At 41.5% G+C, this 26,305-nt stretch overlaps 2 protein-coding genes across 2 annotated transcripts in view; both read right to left on the bottom strand.

Moving 5' to 3' along the window:
* Positions 1 to 3,380: 3,380 nt before the first annotated feature.
* thoc5 (THO complex 5) overlaps positions 3,381 to 26,305 on the bottom strand; it is a 319,834-nt gene continuing 296,909 nt past the window's right edge. Inside the window, exon 16 of the mRNA XM_067096331.1 lies at positions 3,381 to 3,874. The gene's annotated coding sequence lies outside the window, so the exon portion shown is untranslated. The remainder of the gene's footprint in view (positions 3,875 to 26,305) is intronic.
* On the bottom strand, positions 16,017 to 16,769 carry LOC136837503 (uncharacterized). The gene has a single exon (XM_067102334.1). It carries the CDS (start codon positions 16,767 to 16,769, stop codon positions 16,017 to 16,019), a length of 753 nt encoding a protein of 250 aa, XP_066958435.1.

The following is a 26,305-nucleotide window of genomic DNA, read 5'->3' as shown; positions in this document are numbered from 1 at the left end:
CTTCAACATCCTGGAACTTTGTGCCTCTTGGCATTAACCAGAAGGTAGTCACCTGCTCTTCAAGGGCTATATAGCCTAAACTAAACCTAGCCTAACCTGACCTAATCTGCATCTCAATAACCTGAATCATCTTAGCTCTCCAAGCCTCAGGGTCTGAGGATAGGTGTTCTGTGGTTGTTAAGGAACGGTACCACAGTAGTTCCTTAGTCAGTAAAATGGGGGGGGGGTGCACAAGTTTGCAGTAGTATACTTGGCACAGCAGTCAACCAAACACATTCCATGGAAGATGGATGTATGCCACAAGTTCGGTCACAAGGGTCAGTGTTGGCGACAATTGGTCTTGACACTTCGATGTTTCAAAGAACTGTTCGATCTAGGAAGAGTCAGGCTGGTCCTTCAGTCTTGACACACTGAAGCTGTTACTATTTGGCTCTGTCTTTACAGACTGTGGGCATAACAGCCATCGACCATACCACATCGAAAACATCATTTCTGATCCAGTTACCAAAGTTTAACAACAAGTGGGTCTGGTCAATACTTGGATAGGTGACCTCTTGGGAGCACTGGATGCTGTTGACGTCTAGGAGACATCTTTCGCATCCATGGTTACAAATGGTGGGGCTAGTCAGTACCTGGATAACTGACCTTCTAGGAACTCTAGTTGCTGTTGATCCGGGAGACATTTTTCACATCCATGACTCAAGTCTTGGGCTTAGGACTTCCTGTCATTCTGCCTGGTTTGCCAAGTGATCAACAATGTATGAGCATTCCGTTTCTGAGGACCCTTAATGCTAGCAAGTGCCCGAGGGCCTTTTGCATTACCACATAGGATTTCACCTCCAGACTAAGTGCCAACAACTTGTTTTTTACTCCGGCTCAGCCAAGAAATGATGTCTAGGAGCTCCATTCCTTTGGACTTTATGTATGATCAAACGGACGTACTCCACAGCCGACATGGTGGACAACAATACGTCCCAGGCCAGATTTCTTAAGTGGTCTGCCCCTAGCATTCAGGAAGAACCTGTCGGACAGGTACTAAGGACAGAAATGCGGTCACAACAGACTATGTTCGCCTCCTTTTTACCTTCATGAAGTTGCCCATAGACCCTCGGACTCAGTTTCCTTAGGTTCTGTGGTGGCTGCTCAACAGTCATAGATCACCCAGCTCTTGAGGACAGGTAGAATCTCACCTAAAGTGTACAGCTGCAAAAGAGGGGGATGTATGTGGGACTGACCTCTTACCTTTCTCTGTTATACCATTCCTTTCCCAGTGAGCAGAGGTACTGTTTGCAAGCCGTTATATGCTGGACGGGTGTGCATGAAGGTGTTCTAGATGACTGAGTATCCTATCTATATCTAGCTCTTTTGGATTAACAGATGTAAGTCCTACCCTCTCTCTAGCAAGGGGAGAGAGGGACTGACAATGAACAAACCCTTTGGTTATCTTCAGCTTTATTGTCCCCAACAATGTGGGTTCATTGTAGTCTTTCTTCAAATCAGTGATGCTACATCCCATTAATTCGAAAGGCCCAGAAGTTTGGCAGCTGAACATGTGTTGGATTAACAGACGTAAGTCATACCTTCTCTCTAGCAAGGAGAGAGAGGGACTGACAATGAACAAACCCTTTGGTTGTCTTCAGCTTTATTGTTCCCAACAATGTGGGTTCATCGTAGCCTTTCTTCAAATCAGTGATGCTACATCCCATTAATTCGAAAGGCCCAGAAGTTTGACAGCTGAACACTGCACATGTTCAACAGATCAGAGGTTTGGTTTCTTTCCTTTGCTCTTATATGACCAGGAAGAGAGACCCCAGGTGACTTGAACTACCAGTCAGTTCAGAGATTTGCCCAGAAACCTCCACAAAGAAGTAAGTCTCCCATATGTAAAGACAGGGGATTGGTATATGTGTAGGAACAAATGACAAATTTTTAAAGTAATTTATATTTTCCCAACATACAAACCTGAGGTCTGTACATAAATGGCCCACCTCTAACACCCCTCATTCTGCTACCTCGGCCAAAAGGTAAAGTGAATGTATAACGACATGATGGCAGGTCTACCTCCCCTGTCATAGGTAGCCAACTACCAAGAATTACCTTGTTTTAAGCTTAATGGCTGGTTCCAGCTTGAGCTGAAAGTAAACCCCATATGTAAAGAAAGACCTCAGGTTTGTATGTTAGGAAAACTACCAATTACTTAAAAAATTTGTCATTTAACAGCTAACAAGGAAATCAGCAATTGGAAACAAATACTTCGAATAATTGCAAAAAAAAACTTGAAAATTTTTTGTTTATCCAGTCATTAAAATTGTAAAGAATGCAAATTACAATTTTAATTTTATTATTAAACACAAAATTCTGCCAACACTATAAGTTTAATGTTTAAGCTTCATGGTCTGTTTAAATTGCTAGATGATAAACATTTGTAATTTATCCAATTGTTAGACATTAATAACAGTTTACTAATTAAGACCTTTTGGGTCAACCTGTGAAGTAAGAATAATGCCTCAGTGGGCTGGGTAAACAATTTCATAAAATTAATTGTAGCAAAAAGGACAGCAGATTGCACATTTTATCCTTAAGTAAGTCACTTGTTTGACCCACAGATATTTTTTTAAAAATGTTAACAATGTATATTATATACATTCCTATATTTAAGTTAAGCCAATTGCTTTGTGAAATTGTCGTTGTACCCCTGTAGGGATTAGTGCCATAGTTGCAGTGTAGTATTACTGAACGATGCTTTTGGCAGCCCTTCAGCCCTAGCTGCACTCACTTTTTAGCCATTCCTGCTTCCTTTCTTCAGTCTTGCTGTCCAACCTCTCTTAACTTTTACTTCATAGTACAACTGTGGGGTTTTCACCCAGTTCCACCTGCAGATCCATGTATGTCATTTCCTTTTTATTTTCTAGATGTCTTCACTGCTTTAAGTGCTGAATTGTCATAAGTGCCCCAGTGCTTGAATTAACAGCCTAAATTTCATAAATAAATATAAGTACATTTTCACTCTTTCCACTTTATTTATAAACATTTTTACAACCTGCATTTTATTGAGAACCCCATAGGCTGTCCTTGTGAGTGTTGAGCCTCTTAGTTCAGTGGGCTGTTTAACCCCTTCGGTACCGCATGATGCATAATCGGCGAGATGATGTATCCCGCATTTTCCCAACTCGCCCTAGAGTCCATATAACCATGAAAGAAAAGGCTTTAGCATCCATTCTGCTTTGTATATTAATGGAAGTGAACGTGAATTCAAAATATACACACATGCATATAAATGTACACACATTATGCATATAAATGTATACATATATATATATATATATATATATATATATATATATATATATATATATATATATATATATATATACATATATACAGTATAGCCAAAATCAAACAAAAAAACATACATATCCCCCTCTTTTACCTCTCGCCATATCAACCCATGAATTTTCCCTTTTTTCTGGGGATTTTCTTGAAAAAATAATGCAGCTCTCTCATTAGCCCATGAGCAAAGAGTTTTCATCACTTTATCATAAAAAAAAAAAAAATTTACATGCATCCCCAGGCTTAAGGAAAGGTGCATCCCCAAGCGCTGGATTTAGCCCTGAAAAGTCATCATGAAATTCTGGCATCATTGCTGGGCGACAATCCTCAAATATGTTGGTAACATAGGTCCAGCCACCGTCCACCTCGCGTTCTTCAACTTCATCATCACTTGAGAGCTCGTCATTGCTCTCATATTCTTCCTCAGAAGGAACATATTCCTCGGAAGAGACGTCACTGCTTTCACTCATGCTTTTTGCTGTGAATGTGCATAAACTGATGATGAGAAGGCTGTGATGTCACAGCCAAGAATGTCCATGAGTGGCTGAAAAAAAAAAAGTAGGAGGAGCTTAGTGTTGGTTAGTACAGCCTACCCACACCTTCAAAAATAAGTAGAATACATAAGCCAGCACTATAAGCATTCCCTATAGCGTTTATGGAGTTATGACGATATATATACGTCCTAGGTAGCGTCACTGTACTCTCTATGGCGTCGTAGAAACGTCACGGTACCGAAGGGGTTAAACTACCCAATGATTGTAATGTTCTGGAAAGTTTGTGAATATTTTAAGTTTAAAAGCAGAAGAAACTAGAGTACTGTTGTAAACAAGTTCTCTCTCTCACAGGCCCCACTGAGGTTGTTCATTAATCACTTACCAATCTATGTTCTCACACTGCAAGTTTTGGATAAGCTTAACAGATATGTTATTTGTTTTCATAGTTGTCTTTGAGTTGACGGCCATCCCACACTGAAAACATACTTCATAACTTCTGGCTAAATTAGTGTTTTTCTCAAAGAATTACTATAGATAAAATTTTTTCAATGTCTGGCAATTTTTACTATTGAAGGGCTACAGTAGTAGAGTATAGTGTTCTCTAAAGTCAGTATGCATTCTTGTAAAATAAACCAAAATAATTTTTTTAGAAGTTTCTGCAGAAATTTAATGTATGCCTCTGTGAAAATATACAGAAACATAGCAAAGAAGAATACAATAGAAGAAATGTATATAACTTTATTATTATTATTATTCCAGAAAATAAACTCTTATTCATATAGAATAAGCCTACAGGGCATTGACTTGAAATTCAAGCTTCCAAAGAATGTGGTGTTCATTTGAAAGAAGTTACAAAAGATTAAAGGAATTACAGAAAGAAGAGGTAAGGTATCAGAAAAGAGAAATATAAATTAATAAATACATAAAAAAAATTAAGCTACAAGGTGAACTGTTTTAAGGTAGTAGCAATGTATTGCATCTTAACTTGCACATCCTCAGGGAGACTGTTCCACAGTCCAACAGTGTGAGGAAGTAAAGATCTCTGGAACTGAAAAGTCAGACAGCATGGCACATGCACTGCTTATTGGTGCTGGTGCTGTTGCTGTTGTTCAGCAAATCTGGTTGCTCTCAGGATCAGGGATCAGTTGTAATAATGAAAGTTCTCTGTTAAAATACAACTTACAAGAACTTGACATATAAGAGACATTCCTTGGTGATCCAAGTCATATCAGCTAGTGTTGGAGACAGAACCAACCACCACAAACCACTCTAATTAAAAGAAAAGTCTCTGGCAGAAACTGACATTCACACTGAAGAATGGTGTTCTAGTAAAGGAAGGACAAATGACCTAAAACAGATTGCATTGATTTTATCATTGTTATAGGTATATGAGGCCTTAAATACAATACCTAACTTCCTGTGTAGCATTTGCTGACATTTTCAAAGGAGCACTGTAAGCATTACTTAGGGTTTTTGCAGCATCCCTTCATACCCTAGCTGCAAGCCCTTTCAATCCTTTTACTGTACTGTCATTCATGTTCTCTAACTTCAATCTTACTTTCCTAACAATTGTTCTATAATACAACTGCAAGGATTTCCTCTTGTTACACCTCTGAAACCTTTTTGTTCTCAATTTTCCACTCAGCGCTGAATGACCTCATAGGTCTCATCACCTGGCCTTTGGCCTAAATTATATATTTCATTCTTGACACTCATTAGTCATTTCTCAAAAGTAAGATGCGAGTCTAAAGTTACACGAAATATAGTTAAAGCCTCAGACTCATTCAGCATAGCCCCATCCACCCTAAGACTTTGCCTCCAAACTAGTGCCGACAACTTTTTTTTGGTTCCGACTCCGCCAGGAATTAGTGTCTAGGAGCTCCATTTATTTTGACTTTGTGTATGATCAAACAGACATACTCCACAGCTGACATGGTAGACAACAATACATTCCAGGTGAGATTTCATAAGGTCAGGGGCACTGGTCTGCCTATAGCATTCAGGAAGAACCCATCGGACAGGTACTAAGGATGGTAATGCAGTCACAACAGACCACATTAGCCACCTTTTTACCTTCGGAATGTTGCCCATAGATCCTCAGACTTTTTATTGTTTTTTTTTTTTCCTTTGGTTCTGTGGTGGCTACTCAAAGAGTCATGTACATCACCCAGCTGCTGAGGACAGGTAGCATCTCGCCTAAGGTGTGCAGCTGCAAAGAGGAGGTGTGTGTGGGACTGGCCTCCCAACTACTCTTTTATACCCTTCTAAGGGACAGTTAGCAAACTGTCACATGTTGGATGGGCATGCATGCAGGTGTTCTAGATGACCCAGTATCCTATCTATAATCTAGCTCTTTTTGGATTAATAGATGCAACTCCTACCCTCTCTCTAGCAAGAGGGGGGAGGGACTAGCAATGAAGAGACCCGTTGGTTATCTTCAGCTTTACTGTCCCCGACAATACTGGTTCATTGAAGCTTATCTTCAAATCAATGACGTTACCTTCCATTTATTCAAAGGCCCAGAAGTCTGGCAGTTGAACATCACATGTTCAACAGATCAGAGGCATGGGTCTCCTTCCTTTGATCTTACATGAACAGGAAAGATGCCCCAGGTGAGACAAACTACCAGCCAGTTCAGTGATTTGCCCAGAATCCTCCCACCAAGGATTAAGTCTCCCACATGTAAAGACCAAGGGTTTGTATACATGTGGGAACAAATGAGAAATTTTTAAAGTAATTTGTATATTTCCTAACATACAAACCTGAGGTCTCTACATAAATGGCCCACCTCTAGCCACCCCTCATTCTGCTTCCTGGGCCAAAAGGTAAAGTGAATGCCCACCATCTGGATGAGAGGGATCCTTCCTCTTCTGTCAGTAGCCAACTACCAAGACGTAAAGACCTCAGGTGTGTATGTTAGGAAAAATACAAATTTCTTTAAAAATTTGTCATTTTACTGAGTTCAGCCTGATACCCCACCAACTATATCATTCGCTAATCATGTCATGATTGAGACTTCGTTTCTCATAAGTGGAGACTACTACATCCACAAGAGTTGCATCTTTGGAGTACTGAGCAATTTTGTTTTCTAGGTCAAAAACCATACCACCTGTATACTCTAAAAATAACAGTGGACCAAGAACGCTACCCTGGGGAACACAAAGACACGATAGGTCTCTTGGTTCGCCAAAGATCCTATCAGCAGCAACTCATTGCTGGCTACCTGTAAAAAAATGTTAAAGTAATCCTATAACATATCCCAGCACTGAATGACCTCATAGGTCCCAGTGCTTTCTGCTCTAAAACATATCCAACCACTCCAAGATTCTGAAGCTTAAAGATAAGTGCTTCATGATTTACTAACTCAAAAGCAGCACTAAAACCTGTTTGAATTACTCTCATCTTGAGTTCTGTGTATCCTTCGTTTTGTTCAGCTAATTGAGGAACCCACACTTGTTGCTGATAGTACATTAGACCCCTCATAGTCACAAATGTTCCTGCTATTGTCTAGTCCAAGGTCTGCCAGTATATAGGCACTTCTGATCACTGTGCCACTGAATGGACATAATTGTTAATCAGTATATTCCTAATTCCACCACTGGAAAAATTGTCTAGCTGAAATCTAGAACCAGTTGGGATCACATTATTGGAGCATGTCGGGTACGGTACTTAATGTTTCAGATGCTACAACAGATCCAAATTCCAATTAGGTAAATGAAATGGTGATGGTTATTTTAATAAGGTATGTCCCTAGAAAGGTCATCAAATTCAGGACAAATGACCATCTATGGTTGATGATACATGTAGACAAGTTACCATGACAAACAGACCAAATTCAACACATGGAGGCAAAATTGTTCACATGAAAATTACACCATTTTTGTTGAGTCTCACTGTGCTGCGAACAGAATATACCATAAAGCTGAGAGAAATTACAATAATTCCTTAGGCCTGTTTCATATTGGGCAACCGATGGCTGCCACCAGTTGCCTTAGTGTGAAAGAATGGGCAACTGCAGGTAACTAGTGTCTTCCACAGATTGGATTTGTTATGATTGTCAGTAAAGAATGAATAATTTTTAAAGGAACTGAATGGAATATACTTAGGGAAAGCACTGGGACCTATGGGGCCATTCAGTGAAAGGGAAATTGCAAGCAAAAAGAAGAATGAGTAAACAAGATGTGTTGCGAAAAGTGTGCCAGATGACAAATTTTGATATCGGTGGAAAGAAATTATTATTTTCATCAGCAAGAGGCAACAAAGCCAGATCTGACCAGCCCAAGGGCCCCAATAGGCACAGTAGTCCAATAAAAAAAAATGAAATAAGGAGTAAACCTGAAGAAAGGAATACAAAACAATAAAACTAATGAACATAATAACATTAAATAAGAATCAGGCATGGAAAATATCAAAACCTATCTTAATGGATCCAGTTATAACAGAGATTAAGTTGCAGAAAGAGATAGACATGCCATCGAATTTCAATCTGGAGCATAAAACTAAGCCAAACTTTACAATTTTGTTTTTTTCACCCGAGAGATGTCTTCAAACTCGTGAATGAAGTTCACTATGATTTCATGCCAGGGCTTCCTCTTTCCTGTCTTGTTACCATACTCTATTCTTTGAAACATATTCTAAATTACTGGCCTCTTTTCAGTTTCATAAATGAAATCTGTGTTCACCTCTTCTACCATCTTTGAAATGCCTTCCATCATAGCAGTCTTGATCTCCCAAAGTGCCTGGGTAACAAAGACAGGTGTCAGCAACTAGTGGTGCCATATGAAAGCTCTTATTGGAAACAATGCTTCACAGAGGGTGACGTCAACCAAAATTGGGGGTCACTAGTTTTGGAGAGAGCAACCATCTGAGCGTGATTCCTGGCCCAGCACCTGCAGATACCCTCATATGAGATTCCATTGAAAACTGTGGGAGGCAAATAGTGGCAGCTACCAATTGCCCAGTGTGAAAGGGGCTGTAAAGAGTAAACTTGAAGACGTTACTCAGCCTCATCTTTGGTGGACCTAATTGGCATCATCTATGGGTCAGGCTTGTCTTCCATTCCACCACTACTAACAGATGATGGTAGACTGGTTACTGACCCTAAGGAAAAGGCTGAACTGTTTCATCAAGATTTTGAAGCAAAGCAATCAGCTAAGGATATCCCTCCTCATTCTTGATAATCTTTGAGAGCTGGGTTGAAGAACTTAATGGTTTCTTCCCTTTGTTTAAAAAACAAAAAAAGTTTCTAGTGAGTTGTCTCCCAAGATTAGTAGAATCTATAGATTTTTAGGTCGATGTAGTGTCTGCGGATGAGCGCCAGCTTAGCAATATAGTGCCTGTTCCAAAGAATGGCATATTTACAGACTGTAGTAACTACAGGCCAATTTCTATTCTCCCTGTGCTCTCCAAAGTCTCAGAAAAATGTATTTTTCAGTCACTATATAAGTATGTGGAATCAAAAGGATTGTTTGCTGACAGTCAATATGCACTTACTTATAAACTTCAAAATCTTGGAGTGGGTGGATATGTTTTAGGTTTACTTCAAGATTTCCTTAAAGGTGGGCAGCAGCGAGCTGCTGTTGATGGCATCTTTAGCAAACTAAGACCTATTGTGTCTGGAGTTCCACAGGTTAGTGTTCTTGGTCCTCTGTTATTTTTATTGTATACAAGTGATATGGTTGTTGGCCTGGAAAACAAGATTGTTTAGTACGCTGATGATTTGACAACACTTGTGAGTGAAGTAAAGTCACTACATTTGAGAAATGAAGGGTTGTGAGTGTAGTAAAGTCACCATGTTTGAGAAATGAAGCTACCCTTAGTCTCAAGTCGTGACATGGAGCGGGTTAATGAATGGTTTACTCAAGTGGGGTGTGAAACTGAACTCAGGTAAAATGAAAACACTGTTGGTTAGCAGGTCTTGTACAGATTTTCCACCCCATTGCCCCCCTCCAGGTGGATGGGACTCTGCTGAATGAGTCAAGCTTTAACTATTCTAGGTGTAACTTTTTGACTCACACCTTACTTTTGGGAAACATCTAATGAATGTGTCTGCAAATGCTGCACGAAAGTTACGTATTGTACAGAAGGCCTCATGTTTATAGCAATGATTAAATCAATGGAACCTGTTTTAAGTCTTTTGTCCTGCCTTTACTAGAGTATTCTTCCCTGGTGTGGATGTCTGCTTCTGCCAGAGATTTATGTCTTTTAGATAGAGTGGTTCATGGTGATAAATTTCTGTTTCTAATATTAGCAGTTATGATGGTCTCTGTCTGTCAGTTTTTCATAAGTTGTATTTTTTGACAAAGAGTAATAGCTCCTTGGTCTTTTAACGGCCCGGTTGTAAACAAGAGGGCGGATGCGCGTGCGCAATAGTCACTTCTCTTTCTTGTGGGTTAATTGACGTTGGAAAAACTGGGTTCAGCTTTGCTGAAGATAAGGGAAAGTGCCCTCTTATCTTTGAGTCCATTATATACTCCATCATGTGTTATAATGTTAATCATTACGACACAATACCTGGCCAAAAGACCAACTAAATTAGAAGAGAATTCTTTGATATTAGTTTGGTCACCATGGAGCTCTGGTAGACCATGGAAGGTAACTCCTTTGAGGACGAAACAGCGACTACCAAAAATAGGTTTTTCCTACGTCAAAACCTGTTTTTGACACAGGTTTTTCACATTTCCAATTGATCCCTAATCTCCTTTTCATGCTTGAGACCATGAAATATGGCTTGCTGTTGAACTTGTCAGTTCCAGAGGTCCTTTATTCCTCACACCACTGGGCTATGGAACAGTCTCCCTGAGGATGTCATGCGATGTATTACTACCCTAACACAGTTCTCCTTGCATTTTAATAATTTACTTACATTTTTATGCATTTATGAATTTAATTTAATTTTTTCCTTTTCTAGTATATGGGATCTCCTCTTTCTGTATCTCTCTACCTTGTCTTACAACTTTCTAATGAACACCATATTCTTTGGAAGCTTGAATTTCAAGTCAGTGGCCCTCTGTGGGCTTGTTCCATATGAATAGAGTTCATCTTCTGAATTACAAAAATAATAATACTGTACTCTATTCAAAACCCTCATCAGGTAGGTACCTAACTGCTTCCTGTATGCATACTGACTGTAAGCTAACAATCCTTTGAATTCCACATACTTGTTTTGTGGCCTAGAAAGATTTTGCAACTTTGGAGATGGAGAGCACAGGGAGAATAGAAATTGGCCTGTACAGATAAGCCACTATGGAACAGGCACAGAATTACTAAGCTTGCACTCATCAGCAAAGATACTAATTCATCATAAAAATCTATGGAATCTATTAATATCTGGTAACACAAGAAAAATTTTAAAAAACAAAGGGAAGAAACCATCAAGATCTCCACCCCAGCTATCAAGAATTTTCTTAGCACCCCTAGAATGAATAGCAAATTTTTTACCCTTAATGGATGGATCCCCTCTATAGAGGATCTAAAACAGGTTTTGGGTGGTGGATGGATCCCCCTCTGAGGAGGATTAATATTACGTGCCATACGATTTATCTGTATCAAACGGGAAAGTTTCCAGTACTTCAATGGCCCACAAATGAATTGTGGCAACTAAAGAACTCAGCTCAGCTCGATCGTGGGCGTCTTGGGAACTTCGGCATTGTTCCTGACTTGGAGGGGGAATGTCTTGTTCCTCTCTCTGCCATGATGTCTTTTTATTTATTTCCTCATAAATATACCTAGGGATTACTGTTAGTTTTAGTTCTTATCCTTTATGATATGATGTCAGTTATAGTTGTAGTTTTGCAAAGAAATATTAGAAAAAACATGTATAAATCCAAAGAAAGTTACTGCATTTCCCGATCTCAGTAAATTTACATAAATATTTTACAACAAATATGCTCAGAATTTGTTATTGATTTTAGTTCTTATCTGTTATGATATTGTGTATGTTGTAATTCTAACTTTACAAAATAAAATAAATTATAAAAAAACATGTATAACTTGTTAAAATTTATGAGTGTTTTGCAAAAGAGGCTCACACAGGGTTGTAAATAGTCACTTTCAACTTCCCGTGGAAGGAAGGGAAAATTTTTTAGAATTTTTTTCTTACACCATGTGCATTTGCATATCTCCCTCTTTCCATTGATGTGTTTTTTTCTTAAATTGGCCGACATTAAAGTCTGCCCGGTCTGGGAGTGCGCATTATACTCGTATATAATTGCCCATCCCTTACAGGTTAAGAATAGGGTCAGGATGACAAGTATCATGGAGAGGGATATCCTCAGCTGATTGCTTAGCTTCAAAAGCTAAATGGAGCAGTTCAGCCTCTTCCTTAGGGCCAGTTACCAATCAGCATTATCTGTTCGTAGAAGTGTGATGGAAGATGGGCCTGACTCAAAGATAGATGTAAATATGATTTACAGATGAGGCTAAGTTTCCTCTTTAATTTCTCTACCCATATGGTACATTTGTTTCGCAGGACAGTGAAACTCAACAAAAATAGAGTAGTTTTCATGCTTGTTTACTGGGATCATCAAACCATGACTTATCATTTGTCCTGATCTTGATGAATTTTCTAGGGACATACCTTACTAAAATAGCTATCACCAATTCATTCAACTTCGTCATTTTGGACCAGATACTGTATAGCATCTAGAATATTGTACCTTTAGGTTACTGTGTTTATTGCAACATCTATTGGTCCAAGAATGATTATATTAAACACACACACACACACACACACACATATATATATATATATATATATATATATATATATATATATATATATATATATATATATATATATATATATATACATATATATATATATATAATATATATATAAATAATTCATTTATTTATTTATATTTATATTTCAATGCAGCATGAAGGAATGCGTGCTTGAGAATATCACAAAATCCATGTAAGAAGGTGAGTGAAAACTGGGACTTTGAACAAGTACTTTTGTAGTTTATTCTATATTTTTAAGTTCAAAGTTCACACTGAATACAAAAGAAGTTGACAAAGCTTTATATACAAAAACAGAAGGGGGGCCAGGGTTACAGTTTGTTAATCTGGGCAGCACGTTCCTTAAACAAAAAACATAGGGACAACAGTCTCTACCAGATTCTTTTCCCGATGGTCGTTGACCTTGTAGATTATTGATGACTTATCCCAGTTCATGGCACGGCCTGTCTTAAGCCAATGAGCCGCAATGCCATTATTTGATAAGCCTCTTGAAATGGTATATTTGTGTTGGCAGCTTAATTTTAGTCCTTTTGATGTTTGACCAATATAAATCTAATTACATTCTTTGCAAGGAATACTGTATACAATATTGTTTGAATTGGGCAGGCTATTCTGAATTAGTTTATTTCTCAAAATATACTATATTTGAATATTGTACTAAGTTAACATCAATCGTTTTTAAAATGGGCACTGCAGGAATGAAATTACGATGAAATGGTAAACAGAGAATATTCTTAAGTTCTTTCTTAAGACTTGTTGGATTGTAATATGTCTTTTTTGCTTTATTTTTACAAAATTCTAAAAAAAGGAGGGAGGTAGCGTAACAATGAATCTCCTATTTTATCAATAATTTTATAATCCTCTCCCAAAAATTCAGGACTACAAATCTATAATTCTAAGAGCTCTAAGATACATACTGGAAAATTTTGACGCTTTAATTTGTTTAACATGGCCAGAGTCAAAATGAATATAATAAAAATTATTTATGGGTTTCCTATATACTTTAAAACAAAAATTGGTGTTATTTCTAATAACTAAGACAACCAAAAATGGTAAAAAATTATTTTCTTCATATTCTATTGGGAATTTTATGGATGATACAAGATTATTAATTGTTTGCAAGAAATCGGGAATTTTCAAATTTTCTTTTACAGTACAAACACAACCGTCTGCATATCTAACCCAAAACACCTTAGAGAATAGATTTCTTGGAATAAGTCTAGACTCAAAAAATTCCATGTAAATATTAGACAAAAGTGGCGTAAGAGGGTTCCCCATGGCCATACCAAACATTTGTTCATAAAAATTACCATTAAAAGTGAATTTACAATTTTTTATACAAAGGGGTATCAAATATGATATTTTAATGATAAAATAAAGTTTGTTCATACTTACCTGGCAGATATATATATAGCTGTATTCTCCGAAGTCCGACAGAGAAAAGGCCAACACCTCAACTCGGGGAAGACGAATATGAAGCCACTAAACACTCTCTCTAGACGACAGACGCTCTGTATCGTTCCCGAAGCAGGAGACGAAGGTGAAAGTCTGTACCTCTTAACAGGCAGATTCGACTCTTGAAAGGTTCATGAGAGCATCCAGCTGTTGTTGCAAACCCAACAAAATCTTACGCGTTGGAGAAGCCACTCTCTCGGGAGAAGGGATGAACCTGAGAGAAGGAAAAGGGCGAGAGACGTATACTTCCTTCCACAGGGAAGAAGCTCTAGCCCTTGCCTTAGCGCGACAGGGGTCGAGTAGAGATCATTCAAAAACACTTTATTCTCTTCTGCAGAGGAATATCCACGCAACTATCGGGAAGAGTACAAACGTCTAGAGGAAGAGGACGTGGCGTCCTCTCCTCTAAGCTTCTCTTAAGAGGGCGAGAGTCCAACCGAGCTCCAACCCCGTGGCGGGAGGACGTGTCGGAGGACGAGAAGCAATCCTTCAGGATGCGTGCCTGAGCACGATCCCCTGGCAGCCTGGGTAGCGTCATCAGGACCTGCCGAAGGGACGCCAGATCGGTGGGAAGCCCCGTAACCCTCATGCGGCTTTCGACATGCCCCCTCCCTGGTCCTGGGAGTTCGACAGAGGTCCAGGCCTAGAGGCATTATAGGGCCGATCTGACGCCCCCTCCACAACACTAGGGGCACTAACACTATGCGTTTGAATTGCATTCACTTTAGTTTCAAGAGCACGCATTGACTCCACACGAGCCAGGGAATTACCTTCTGCAGCAACAAACTACAGGGTTAGTAATAAATTACTACAGGGTTACTAGTAGGAGAAAACCTGACTGTCCAACTAAGGATGCACTCTAGGAGGAAGATTTCCTCAGCCTATCACGCTCTAATTTAAGCATATAGGCTACATATTTCTTCCACTCACCCTCAGACAATCCCACACATTCATTACCGATTATCATAGAGCATTGAACATCCTTACATATCATACATAAAGAGTGTGAGGAACTACCAAAGTCTTGATAGCCTCACCTTACATTCACCCAAGCTACAGACTCGATAGCTAGAGGTAAGACATCTTAATTATAAGAAAAGTCAAAAGCAAAATCAAAAACGGTCCACAAAGAGCGTATGCCAAGTCACAGATCCAGTCGAATACCAAAAACAACCAAAATACTTAAGTGACAACAAATTTCGAAATCAAAAGCGGAGGAACTGACAACAGGTGTTGACAGTCCGGCGACAGAAAAATCTGAATAGAAAATGGGAATGGTTCCTGATACCCGCCTCCCAGCGGCGGGAATGGGTACTAACCACCTGACCGGCCACTGCGTGTGCCGCGAAATTTGAAATTCTGTCGGACCTTCGGAGAATACAGCTATATATATATCTGGCAGGTAAGTCTCCTGAACAAAAATAACATTGGTAGGTAATTCTAGTTTATTCAATTCCAAATGTTGTGATAAATATTGAAGTAAGTTGTGAGAGGGTGCAAAAGAAAGAGCAGGTAGACATTTACTGCTGGTTTATTGAGGAAGCAGCCCGCTTATAAAGCAGCGTGCAGACGTCAGTACAAAGACATACAGGTGACCCGAGGTCAATTATTCTCTATGCAAAACAGGACAGGTACATACAGATAACGTGACAAAAATAAAATTAATAGATTAGACACAAAAATGCTCTGACACATACACAACACATAAGGGCACAAATGAGTAGGTAATAAATGCATAATTACATAATAAAAATATAGCTAGGTACTGCGACCTAGGGTCAGAAGAAAAAGGCACCATAGAAAACGGGAGGTTCTTCAAAGAAAATCCGTTGAGCGGGGACTTTACAATACTCCCCCCCCCCCCCCAACAACGCAGGTAACATCTGATCAAAGCAGGTATCTGCTGGGGCGGTGGAGAGGGCTGCGGCTCCTCGATGTCCGGGGATGTGTTGCGTGAGGGAGCGGTTGGCTGCATTCCTGCCTGGGTCTGGGGCCTTACGGGGGCGGCCACGCAACTTTCTTGTGGGCGGGGTGGGCTACGGGGGCGACGTCTCCTGGGGCAGGGCTTTGAGGAGTGTCGCCGACATCCTCCTCCAAGAGTGCGGGCTTGAGGCGGTCTATCGACACCCAGTCATCCTTCCCATGGATGGCCAGCCGGAACACCTTTTTGTTTCTCTTCAGCACGAGGAAGGGCCCCCTGTAGGGCCTGATTAAGGGTGGGCAGACGGCATTGTTCCTGACGAAGATGTGGGTGGTGGAGGACAGACCGGGAGGCATGAAGGGGGACGTCCTATCGGTGTATGTCTGCTGGCAGGGGGCGAACTTTGCGACCCTGTCGCAGAGCCTCTGGGTTGTTAGGTTGTCCCGGTCCTCTATGATGAGTTTGCCCAGGACTACGAGAGACTCCCCGTAGACTTTTTCTGCTGTGGACGGGTCGCCATTGGCTCTGGGGGCGGTCCTTAGCCCGAGGAGGACCCAGGGCAGCTGGTACTTCCAATTCTCAGCGGTGCAACGGGCCATGAGGGATGCCTTCAGGGACCTGTGGAACCTTTCCACCAATCTGTTGGCCACGGGGTTGTAGGCAGTGGTGCTGTGGTGAGTGGTCCCCAGCAGGCGTGCCAGGGCAGTCCACAGCTCAGACAAGAAGGCTGGGACCCTGTCCATTGTTATATGGTCTGCGGCACCAAACCGGCTGATCCAGCTGGAGAGGAGGGCCTCAGCACATGCACTGGCGGTGGCTTCTTCCATGGGCGTCGCTTCGGGCCACCTGTTGGAGCGGTCGACGACTGTCAGAAGGTTCCTGGCCCTTCCTGATGGGCAAAGAGGACCCACTATGTCGACGTGGATGTGCCCGAAACGCCTTCCTGGGTGGGGGAAGTTGCCCACCCCTGACTCAGTGTGGCGCCCTACTTTACTGGTCTGTCACTGGATGCACTTCCTCGCCCAGGCCATCGCGTCCTTCCATATGCTATGCCGTATGCTATGCCAGACGAACTTCTCTGCCAGCAGCTTGGCTGTCATCCTGCCAGAGGGGTGGGACAGCCCGTGGATGATGTCGAAGACTAGACGACGATGGGAAGCTGTTGGTCCCCCAGGGGCGAGGAGCACGTCCTTTCACTTGAGTGACGTGATGGCGGTGCGGTAAGCTGGAACCTCTGGGTCGGTGGCCTGTTCCCAGGCAAGGTCCTCATAGTCGATCCCGAGCTGCACTGCGTTGAGTTTGATCCTTGAGAGGATATTCGCTACAGGGTTCTTCCTGCCGAGGAGGTATCTGATGTTGCAGGTGGACTCCGCGATGGCCGCGAGATGCTGTTGCTGCCTGGAGGACCATGCATCCCCCAGCTTTGTGAAGGCGTGGACCAGGGGCTGGTGGTCTGTCCAAATTGTGAAGGGCGTGCCCTCCAGGAAGTGGCTACCGCCCGGTACACTGCGCAGAGTTCCCTGTCGAAGGTGCTATAGCGGGACTAGGCGGGGCTGAGCTTCCTGCTGAAGAAGGCAATGGGCTGAGGGGCTCTGTTGACTTGCTCTAGGACGGCACCACAGGCGATGCTGCTGGCGTTGGGGTCCTGGTGGGTCAAGGCAGCAGTTGCCTTGGCGAGGGTGGCCTTCGTCAGGGAGAAGGCCTGCTGCTGGTCGGGGCCCCACACTAAGGTCTTCGGATGGCCGTTCAGGATCTCCATCAGGGGGGCCATGGTGTGTGTGACCCCAGGGATGAACCTCCTGTAGTAGTCGACCATCCCGCGGAATTCTTGTACGCCCTTGACGGAGGCAGGGGTGGGGAACCTGGCGACAGCTTCGACCTTCGATGTGAGTGGGCGGATGCCTCCCGGGGATACCTGGTGGCCCAGGAAGTCGACTCTGTCGACGCCGAAGGTGCATTTGTCGAACCTGACGATGAGGCCGTTCTCCTGCAGGCGCTGCAGGACCTTCCAGATGTGCCGCAGGTGTTCTTTGTGGGACTTGGAAAAATTAGAATGTCATCGACGTAGCAGACGCAGAAGTTCAGGTCCCCCAGGATGCTGTCCATCAGTCTCTGGAAAGTCGCTCCTGCATTCCTCAGGCCGAGGTGGAGAAGGTGAAGACGTAGGACCCGAAGGGCGTGATGATAGTGGTTTTGGGAATGTACTCTGGAGCTACTGGTACCTGGAAGTAGGATTTTAAGAGATCCAATTTTGAAAATATTTTGGCCCCGTGGAAAGAGGCTGTGAGGTCTTGCATGTTTGGGAGAGGGTAGTGGTCTGGTTCTGTGGCGAGGTTGAGTCGCCTGTAGTCGCCGCAGGGTCTCCAGGAGCAGTCCGGTTCCTGCACCATGTGAAAGGGAGAGGCCCATGGGCTGGAGGCCTTCATATATATGCCCATACGCTCCATCTCGGCGAAAGCGTTCTTGACCTCCTGAAGGCGCCGAGGGGGAAGCCTCCGGAACTTTGCGTGTGTTGAGGGGCCCTTCGTCTTGATGTGGTGGTATATCCCATGTTTGGCGGGGGCCCCGGGCACCTGATGCAGTTCGGGCTTGAATACCTTGGGGAATTCCTTCAGGAGAGAAGCGTATTGGTGTGGAGCGACGGAACAGACCGTGGGTGCACTGGGGCCCAGCGCCAGGGGAAGGTACTGGCAGGACTTGGTGTCCAGCAGGCGTTTGCGGCCGACGTCGACTGCCAGTCCGAAGTAGGCCAGGAAGTCCGCACCCAGGAGTGGAGTTCTCATGTCCGTGACAATGAAGTTCCACTTGTACCTCCAGCCCAGGAGAGGATGGGGGGACCCATTGGTGGCCGTCAGGGAGGCAGCTGGGTCCGGCGGGCATCTGCGGTCCTCTCTGGAAGGCGGGAACACTGACCGCATGGCTCCAGTGTCGATCAGCATCATCCTGCTGGAGACGGTGTCGCAGACATAGAAACCTACTGGTGAGGGGCTCCTGGGTGCTTCTGCTGCCATGGCGGCATGTGCTGGTGGCCACCGCTTCCCCCGTTTTTTGGATGAGCAAAAAGGCAGGGGGTCTCACAGTTCTGGGTGTCCTTGCTGAACTGCCGGTGGTAGTAGCATGGCCCCAGCATTTCCTTCTTCTGGTGATGGGGTGGTCGCCTCCTGGCGACGACGTTGACCTCCCCTGGCGTGGTTTCCTCCAGCTGGAGGCAGTTGATGGGGTATGCAGGCGTGGATGCCTGCTTCACTGCCCTTGTGGAGTCAGTCAGCTGCTGTGCCCTTTTAATCAGCTCCTCGACCGGGAGGGTGTAGGGCTCCAAGAACTGGTCCCGAACCTCCGGGAGGAGCTGATGGAGGCAGATCTCCCTCGACAGGCTTATCTGTGTGTGCCTGCCGCTGCCGTCCGTCCCGGGTAGGAGGAGAAGGTCCTGGATGTCGTGCCATGTCTCCAGGAGGTTCGTGTCCTGCCGAGGGTTGTTGACGAAGTCGAGGGCGCAGGCGGCTCTCTCAGAGACCAGCAGGGAGCAGGTCTCGACGAGAGAGGCCTTCAGTTTCTGGTAGGTGGCAGGGCTTGCTACAGACGTCACCCATGGGGCGACCTTCCTGTAAATCTCCTCCGGTGGGGCATTGATCACGTCTGCCTGCAGCATTTCGTCGGTCAGGCCTGCTACCCTAAATTGCCCCTCGACCCTGTAGAGCCATGATGACAGGTTGTGGTGTGTGAACGGCGGCAGCTTTATGGCGAGGGCGGACTTTGGTTGGTCCGTCGGGAGGGACATCGCGCGAGGAGCGGATACCGGCGTGGAGGAGCGCGCGGCCTTTGGCGTGGGGGAGGGCATGAGTGGGTTTTGCGCGAGGGAGATATCAGACTCCGCAAAGTTCGCGATTATTTGTATGTGGGAGGGAATGTCTGCGTCCATGCTCGCTTCTGCACTCTCACTTGGAGTGTGAGTTAACACTCGCGTCAATACACGCTTGGGAGCGTGCCGTGTGGGTCTGCTAATGACGCCAGTGATCTGCCGATGAGGGTCGGTACGCCCGAAAGCTCTGTTAAAGCGCCGTAGTTAGTCTGTTAGGGGCATGAGGTCGTTCATCAGGCCAAAAGTAAGTCGCCGTTTGGGTTCGTTAATGGCTCCGGGAACCACTCTGGGGTCACCACTGTGAGAGGGTGCAAAAGAAAGAGCAGGTAGACATTTACTGCTGGTTTATTGAGGAAGCAGCCCGCTTATAAAGCGGCGTGCGGGCGTCAGTACAAAGACATACAGGTGACCCGAGGTCAATTATTCTCTATGCAAAACAGGACAGGTACATACAGATAACGTGACAAAAATAAAATAGACACAAAAATGCTCTGACACATACACAACACATAAGGGCACAAATAAGTAGGTAATAAATGCATAATTACATAATAAAAATATAGCTGGGTACTGCGACCTAGGGTCAGAAGAAAAAGGCACCGTAGAAAACGGGAGGTTCTTCAAAGAAAACCCATTGAGCGGGGACTTTACAAAGTCATCAACTGGAAATTTAGTAAATAAAGATGTCACATCAAAACTGGTTACTTTGTCAGTACTGGATAATTCAATATGGGAAAGTCTAGCACAGAAATCAACAGAGTTTTGTAAATGGGAATTTGAATTTAACTAAATATTTAGAAATTTTATAACTAATAACAGAACCGGTTGAACTGATATTATATACCTGTGTGTGTGTGTGTGTGTATATGTGTGTGTATATATATATATATATATATATATATATATATATATATATATATATATATATATATATATATATATATATATATATATATATATATATATAATATATATATATATATATATATATATATATATATATATGTATATATATATGTATATATATGTATATGTATATATATATATATATATATATATATATATATATATATATATATATATATATATATATATATATATATATATATATATATATATATATATATATATATATATATATATATATATATTACAGTCAACACGCGTAAATCAGTCATTACGCATAATGACTGAAATTTCAGTCATCACCCGTAATGCACTTAGGGACATTTGATCCCCCCAGGAGCTAGTACTAAACATGGCGAAATACATTTGACCCCAGGGACTAGTACTAAACCCGCGAAACAGTGTAGGTGACTCACTGTTTCGCCGTGTTTAGTACTAGCTCCTGGGGATCAAATGTCCCCTAAGTGCATTACGCGTGATGACTGATTACGCATGTTGACTGTAACATATATATATATATGTATTATATACACAGGCAGTCCTCAGTTATCAGCGTGGGTTCTGTTCTGGGGGTGTCATGATAACCGAAAATCGGCGATTTCCGGCGCTTTTCGAGGCTTATCAGCGCCAATACCCAATTATCGGTGCCGATAAGCGGAAATTGGCGATTTTCGTCACTAGACAAACCCCGTAAAACCGGATCGCCATTGACTGAGCCCGCTGTTAACCCTCTAACGCCGAGCCTCATTTACAAAAGTGTCTGTCGTATGCCGGTGGCGTTCGGGAGTTAGCGCCGAAGGGGAAAAAAGTTTTTTTCAAAAAATCACAGCACGCTTAGTTTTTAAGATTAAGAGTTCATTTTTTGGCTCCTTTTTTTGTCATTGCCTGAAGTTTAGTATGCAACCATCAGAAATTTAAAAAATATCATTATCATATATAAATATTGAAATATATGACAGCACAAAAAAAAATTTCATATTGTATACAAATCGCGCTGTGAGCAAAACGGTTAAAGCTAACGAGTTATTTTTTTTCTTTGTATTGTACACTAAATTGCAATGATTTTGGTATATAACAAATTGTAAAACAATCAAAGCAACACAGAAAATATTATCACAAAATGATGCATGAATTCGTCACGCGCGGACGTAAAATGTTTTTTTTCAAAAATTCACCATAAATCGAAATATTGTGCTAGAGACTTCCTGTTTGTTGCAAAATGAAGGTAATTGATTGAATATTACTAGACTGTAAGTGTTTTAGCTTATAATTGCAGTTTTCGACCATTTTGGTCGAGTTAAAGTTGACCTAAAGTAGAATTTTTTCTATTTATCGTGATTTATATGAAAATATTTCAAAACTGATGAAAGCTACAACCATGAGTTATTTTTTGTTGTATTCTACATGAAATTGCGCACATTTCCATATATAAAACTTGGATCACCTGAAGATTAGCGACCCCTAATACCTCTCCTGAAGAAAATCGACCCCAATATTTTCCACCTGAAGAAAAGCGACCCCAATATTTTCCACCTGAAGATAAATGACCCCTGCTTGTTAGTGTCTCCAATCCTCAGGTGACCCCCTTTAGCTCATAATATTATAGAAAAAAGGAGAAAAAAATATAGATATATATTCATTAAAAACTAATTTATTAAACATTTGTTAAAAACAAATTTAGACAAACAATCAATAGTTAATTAAAAGCGTATTGTCTTGCAATTTCAGTACAAAAATAATCAAACCTACTATTAACATGTCTTTCAAACCACATAAATTGCTGTAAATATGAATTCAAAAATTCTCTCTTGCATCCACGCATTGTCTTAATACTTGATTTATGCTTGTTCCAATAACTTTCGATGGCCTGTGTGTGTACTCCTGTTTCTGGATCAACAAAGTTACGGGAGTGATTTACGGTCTGATGCTGAAATCTTAGATGTGATTGAATTTTTGAATAAGCTTTCCATTCATCACTGCATATTATTGAACCAGGCAGTACAACTTTTTCTATGATTGGAAGTAGAGTTGCAGCATCACGTGTTTCAACGATCTCCATATATCCGACACCAGGCTTAATGCTAGTGTCGACCATTCCAAATACCCATATTGGCCGATTTGGTGCACGTCCTCTGTGATATTTGTTTTTTCGTGCAAAGCAAGACTCGTCAATTTGCACAATTATGCCATTACCACCAAGTCTAACGGGGTTTACCTCAAAATACTTCATGCAGATTTCTCTAAAAAAACTGTAAATATCAATCATGGTTTTTTCTGAAATGTTTAGAATATTAGTCACTGTAGTCTCACTCATGTTGTTACACCAGTAATAAATAGCCTGAATCCACTTCTGCAGTGGAATTTTAGATTTAGAAAAGAATGAGTCCTTACGAATAGAAACTTTGCTTTTAAATTTAGTGCACTCTTTAAATTGGCATTTCCACACATAATTATCTTGTATAGAAGATAGTTTAGTCCAGTTCATTGAATTTCGGCACTGAATGCACTTAATTTCTCTCCTTAAAAGATTCTTGCTCTTCAACCAGTTGATAGCAGGAAGAGGATTATCTGTTAAAAGTGGCTGCACAACTTGTTCATAAACTGCACGGTCCATGAGGGCTTCTTTACCACTTGGTTGTATGTTAAAGAGTAAAAAGTTTTGTTTCTTAGCCATGAAAGAAAAATAAGAATATGTCTTAAGTACTGTCTATTTAAAAACATTTTCTAAATTAGTTTGTTAGCACTTTTATTGGGTAGTCTCACTTATAAACTGGCTTTTTACCTTGTTAATTCCTCACCTTAAGAAAAGCGACCCCAATATTTTCCACCTGAAGAAAAGCGACCCCAGCGTGTGTTGGGGTCGCTAATCTTCAGGTGATCCTAAAACTTTATGTAACGACTAAAATAAAACAGTGCAAACATTACGACAGTGACGTAAGGAAAAGGTTTTTTTCAAAAATTCACCATAAATCGAAATATTGTGCTAGAGACTTCCAGTTTGTTGCAAAATGAAGGTACATGATTGAATATTACTAGAATGTAAGAGTTTTAGCTTGCAATTGCGTTTTTTTATCATTTCGGTCGAGTTAAAGTTGACTGAAGGTTGAAATTTTGGCACTTATTGTGATTTATATGGAAATATTTCAAAACTGATAAAAGAAATTTTGGCACTTATCGTGATTTATATGGAAATATTTCAAAACTGATAAAAGCTACAACCATGAGTTATTTTCTGTTGTATTCTACATGAAATTGCACACATTTCCATACATAAAACTTTATGTAACGACTAATATAAACTGGTGCAAACATTACGACAAAGTGACGAAAGAATTTCTGAGATGTTCGGCAGAGTTACCACGTGCGGACGTAAGGGAAAAGTTATTGGGAAAAGTTTTTTCAAAAATTCACCAAAAATCGAAATATTGTGCTAGAGACTTCCAATTTGTTGCAAAATGAAGGTACATGACTGAATATTACTAGAATGTAAGAGTTTTAGCTTACAATTGTGTTTTTCGACCCTTTCGGTCGAGTTAAAGTTGACCGAAGGTTGAAATTTTGGCACTTATCGTGATTTATATGGAAATATTTCAAAACTGATAGAAGCTACAACCATGAGTTATTTTCTGTTGTATTCTACATGAAATTGCGCACATTTCCATATATAAAACCATAAATCGAAATATTGTGCCCGAGACTTCCAATTTGTTGCAAAATGAAGGTAAATTATTGAATATTACTAGAATGTAAGAGTTTTAGCTTACAATTGCGTTTTTCGACCATTTCGGTCGAGTCAAAGTTGACCGAAGGTTGAAATTTTTTGTAGTCGACGTACGGTACGTCCACTCGGCACCCAACAGACAATTTTAGTCGACCTACATGTCCAGTCGGTGTTTAAGGGTTAACTGGGGCCTGCCTGTATATGTATATATATGTATATGTATATATATATAATGTGTAATTAGTGTATATATGTATATGTATATATGTATATATATGTATAATATATATAGTTATATTCTGAGGCCGGTTGAAAGAATGAAACTGGATTTTTTTGTCAACTGCCTTAGGGGCCAACACCTAGCACTTAGAATATAAGCAGTAAATGTAATAACTAAACTGACTTACCTTGATATCACATCTAAGTAAACAGAGAAGTGGAGGTCACCTTTAAAACCAGTCAGGTGATTTTAAATTGAATTTATTTACAACTGAAGCAATCAGGAAATTAATATGAAAGGCTGACTGAGCACCAAGCAAGGCACATACAATGTGCAATAAAAGCTAGATAATGTGTAGCAAATAACTGAATCTGAAAGGGCTACAACCCTGAAATAGTTTGACACAAATGAAAACCCTGCTGTTGAATCTGATAAATTTTGGGTAGCACAACGTGATTGCAAAGGGGGAACTGTGTCCAGCGCCCCTGGACCACTGAGTATCAGAAGACTCTTGCACATAGCAAGATGGCAGTTAAACGTCTAAGGCTATTTAGTTCACAAGGGCAGGGGCAGACCACTCAAAGAGCCATACAACAGGATTCTGGAAGAGAATTCCAGGTTAGCATTCAGATCTAATGACTTTCTCTCACATGAAATTACTTATGCACGATGGAGGAAATTATCAATTAGATTTAATTAGCACATGGTAACACTATGGTGGGAATGCTTTAATTATTATCACTGAACTAATTTAATTTGAGCTTGGAACAAGTCATGAGGGCAAATGTGCATGCTAGGCTGTGGGAAACAAAGGGGCTTTGTTTTAGGAGAATGAAAAGTTGGAAATACTGAAAATGGAGAGAAATTCACAAGAAGAGAAAGATTACTGGCAGTCAATTGCTACTTCAGATGTACCTTATTGCATCTGTGCATGGAGCTCGCTTGCAAAAGACAAATTTTGGCCGCAGAAGTTTCACACCTTGCCAGCGTAATAGACAGCAAGACTGCACTAACTGTGTGACCTCTGTCTTGCTCCCAGAGTGGAAGAGTGTGTGTCCAGCAGGTGTACATTGGTCCGTGCAAACCAATACAAAGCCAGCAAAAATGTCGAAGGGAAATAGGTCTTATAGCTAAGGCTACTAGGGTCAGCATAGCAGTGCTTGGAGAGTTTGTCCATCTGGGCGATGCGTCGTCTCCAGCAAGTTTGGTCTATCTGCAAGCCAGCAAAAAGGTTGAAAAATGTCGGAAATAGGGCTTATAGCTAAGGCTACTAGGGTCAGCATAGCAGCCCAATTATGGTCCTGACTAGTCCTGTCCCTAACGGCTTTTTTCCCCCCAAAAATCATACGATGCTGGGGCTAAGATGTCAGCATGGTCCCCCAAAAACAGGTGATATGGGGTTGGGATGCTCACAAGGTTCACCCGCCTAGTGGAGTGTCCTCCAGCCACCATTAAATTTGATTTCCTAGCTAACAGGCTGAAGGGACAAATTTTCTAAATATGTGAAAGCTCCCCCTTTAAGAAGGCATTCACTCCCCTTCGGGCGTGAAGGCCTTGGCTAAGTAAGTTATTTGTCTTGACCAGTCAGTTAGCTTCCCTAAATGAGTTGTACTTTTGCAATGCAGCTAGCTAAAAGGACCTACCTAACTGCTAGGAG

Source organism: Macrobrachium rosenbergii, chromosome 4 (assembly GCF_040412425.1).
Source record: "Macrobrachium rosenbergii isolate ZJJX-2024 chromosome 4, ASM4041242v1, whole genome shotgun sequence".
Lineage (NCBI taxonomy): Eukaryota > Metazoa > Arthropoda > Malacostraca > Decapoda > Palaemonidae > Macrobrachium > Macrobrachium rosenbergii.
Note: the sequence above shows the minus strand (reverse complement) of the source record. Positions and strands in the feature narration are given on the sequence as shown.

Bases quoted from the DNA above. Each gene is read 5' to 3' on its own strand.
- LOC136837503 (XM_067102334.1), bottom strand. From the start codon at position 16,769: ATGGAAGAAGCCACCGCCAGTGCATGTGCTGAGGCCCTCCTCTCCAGC.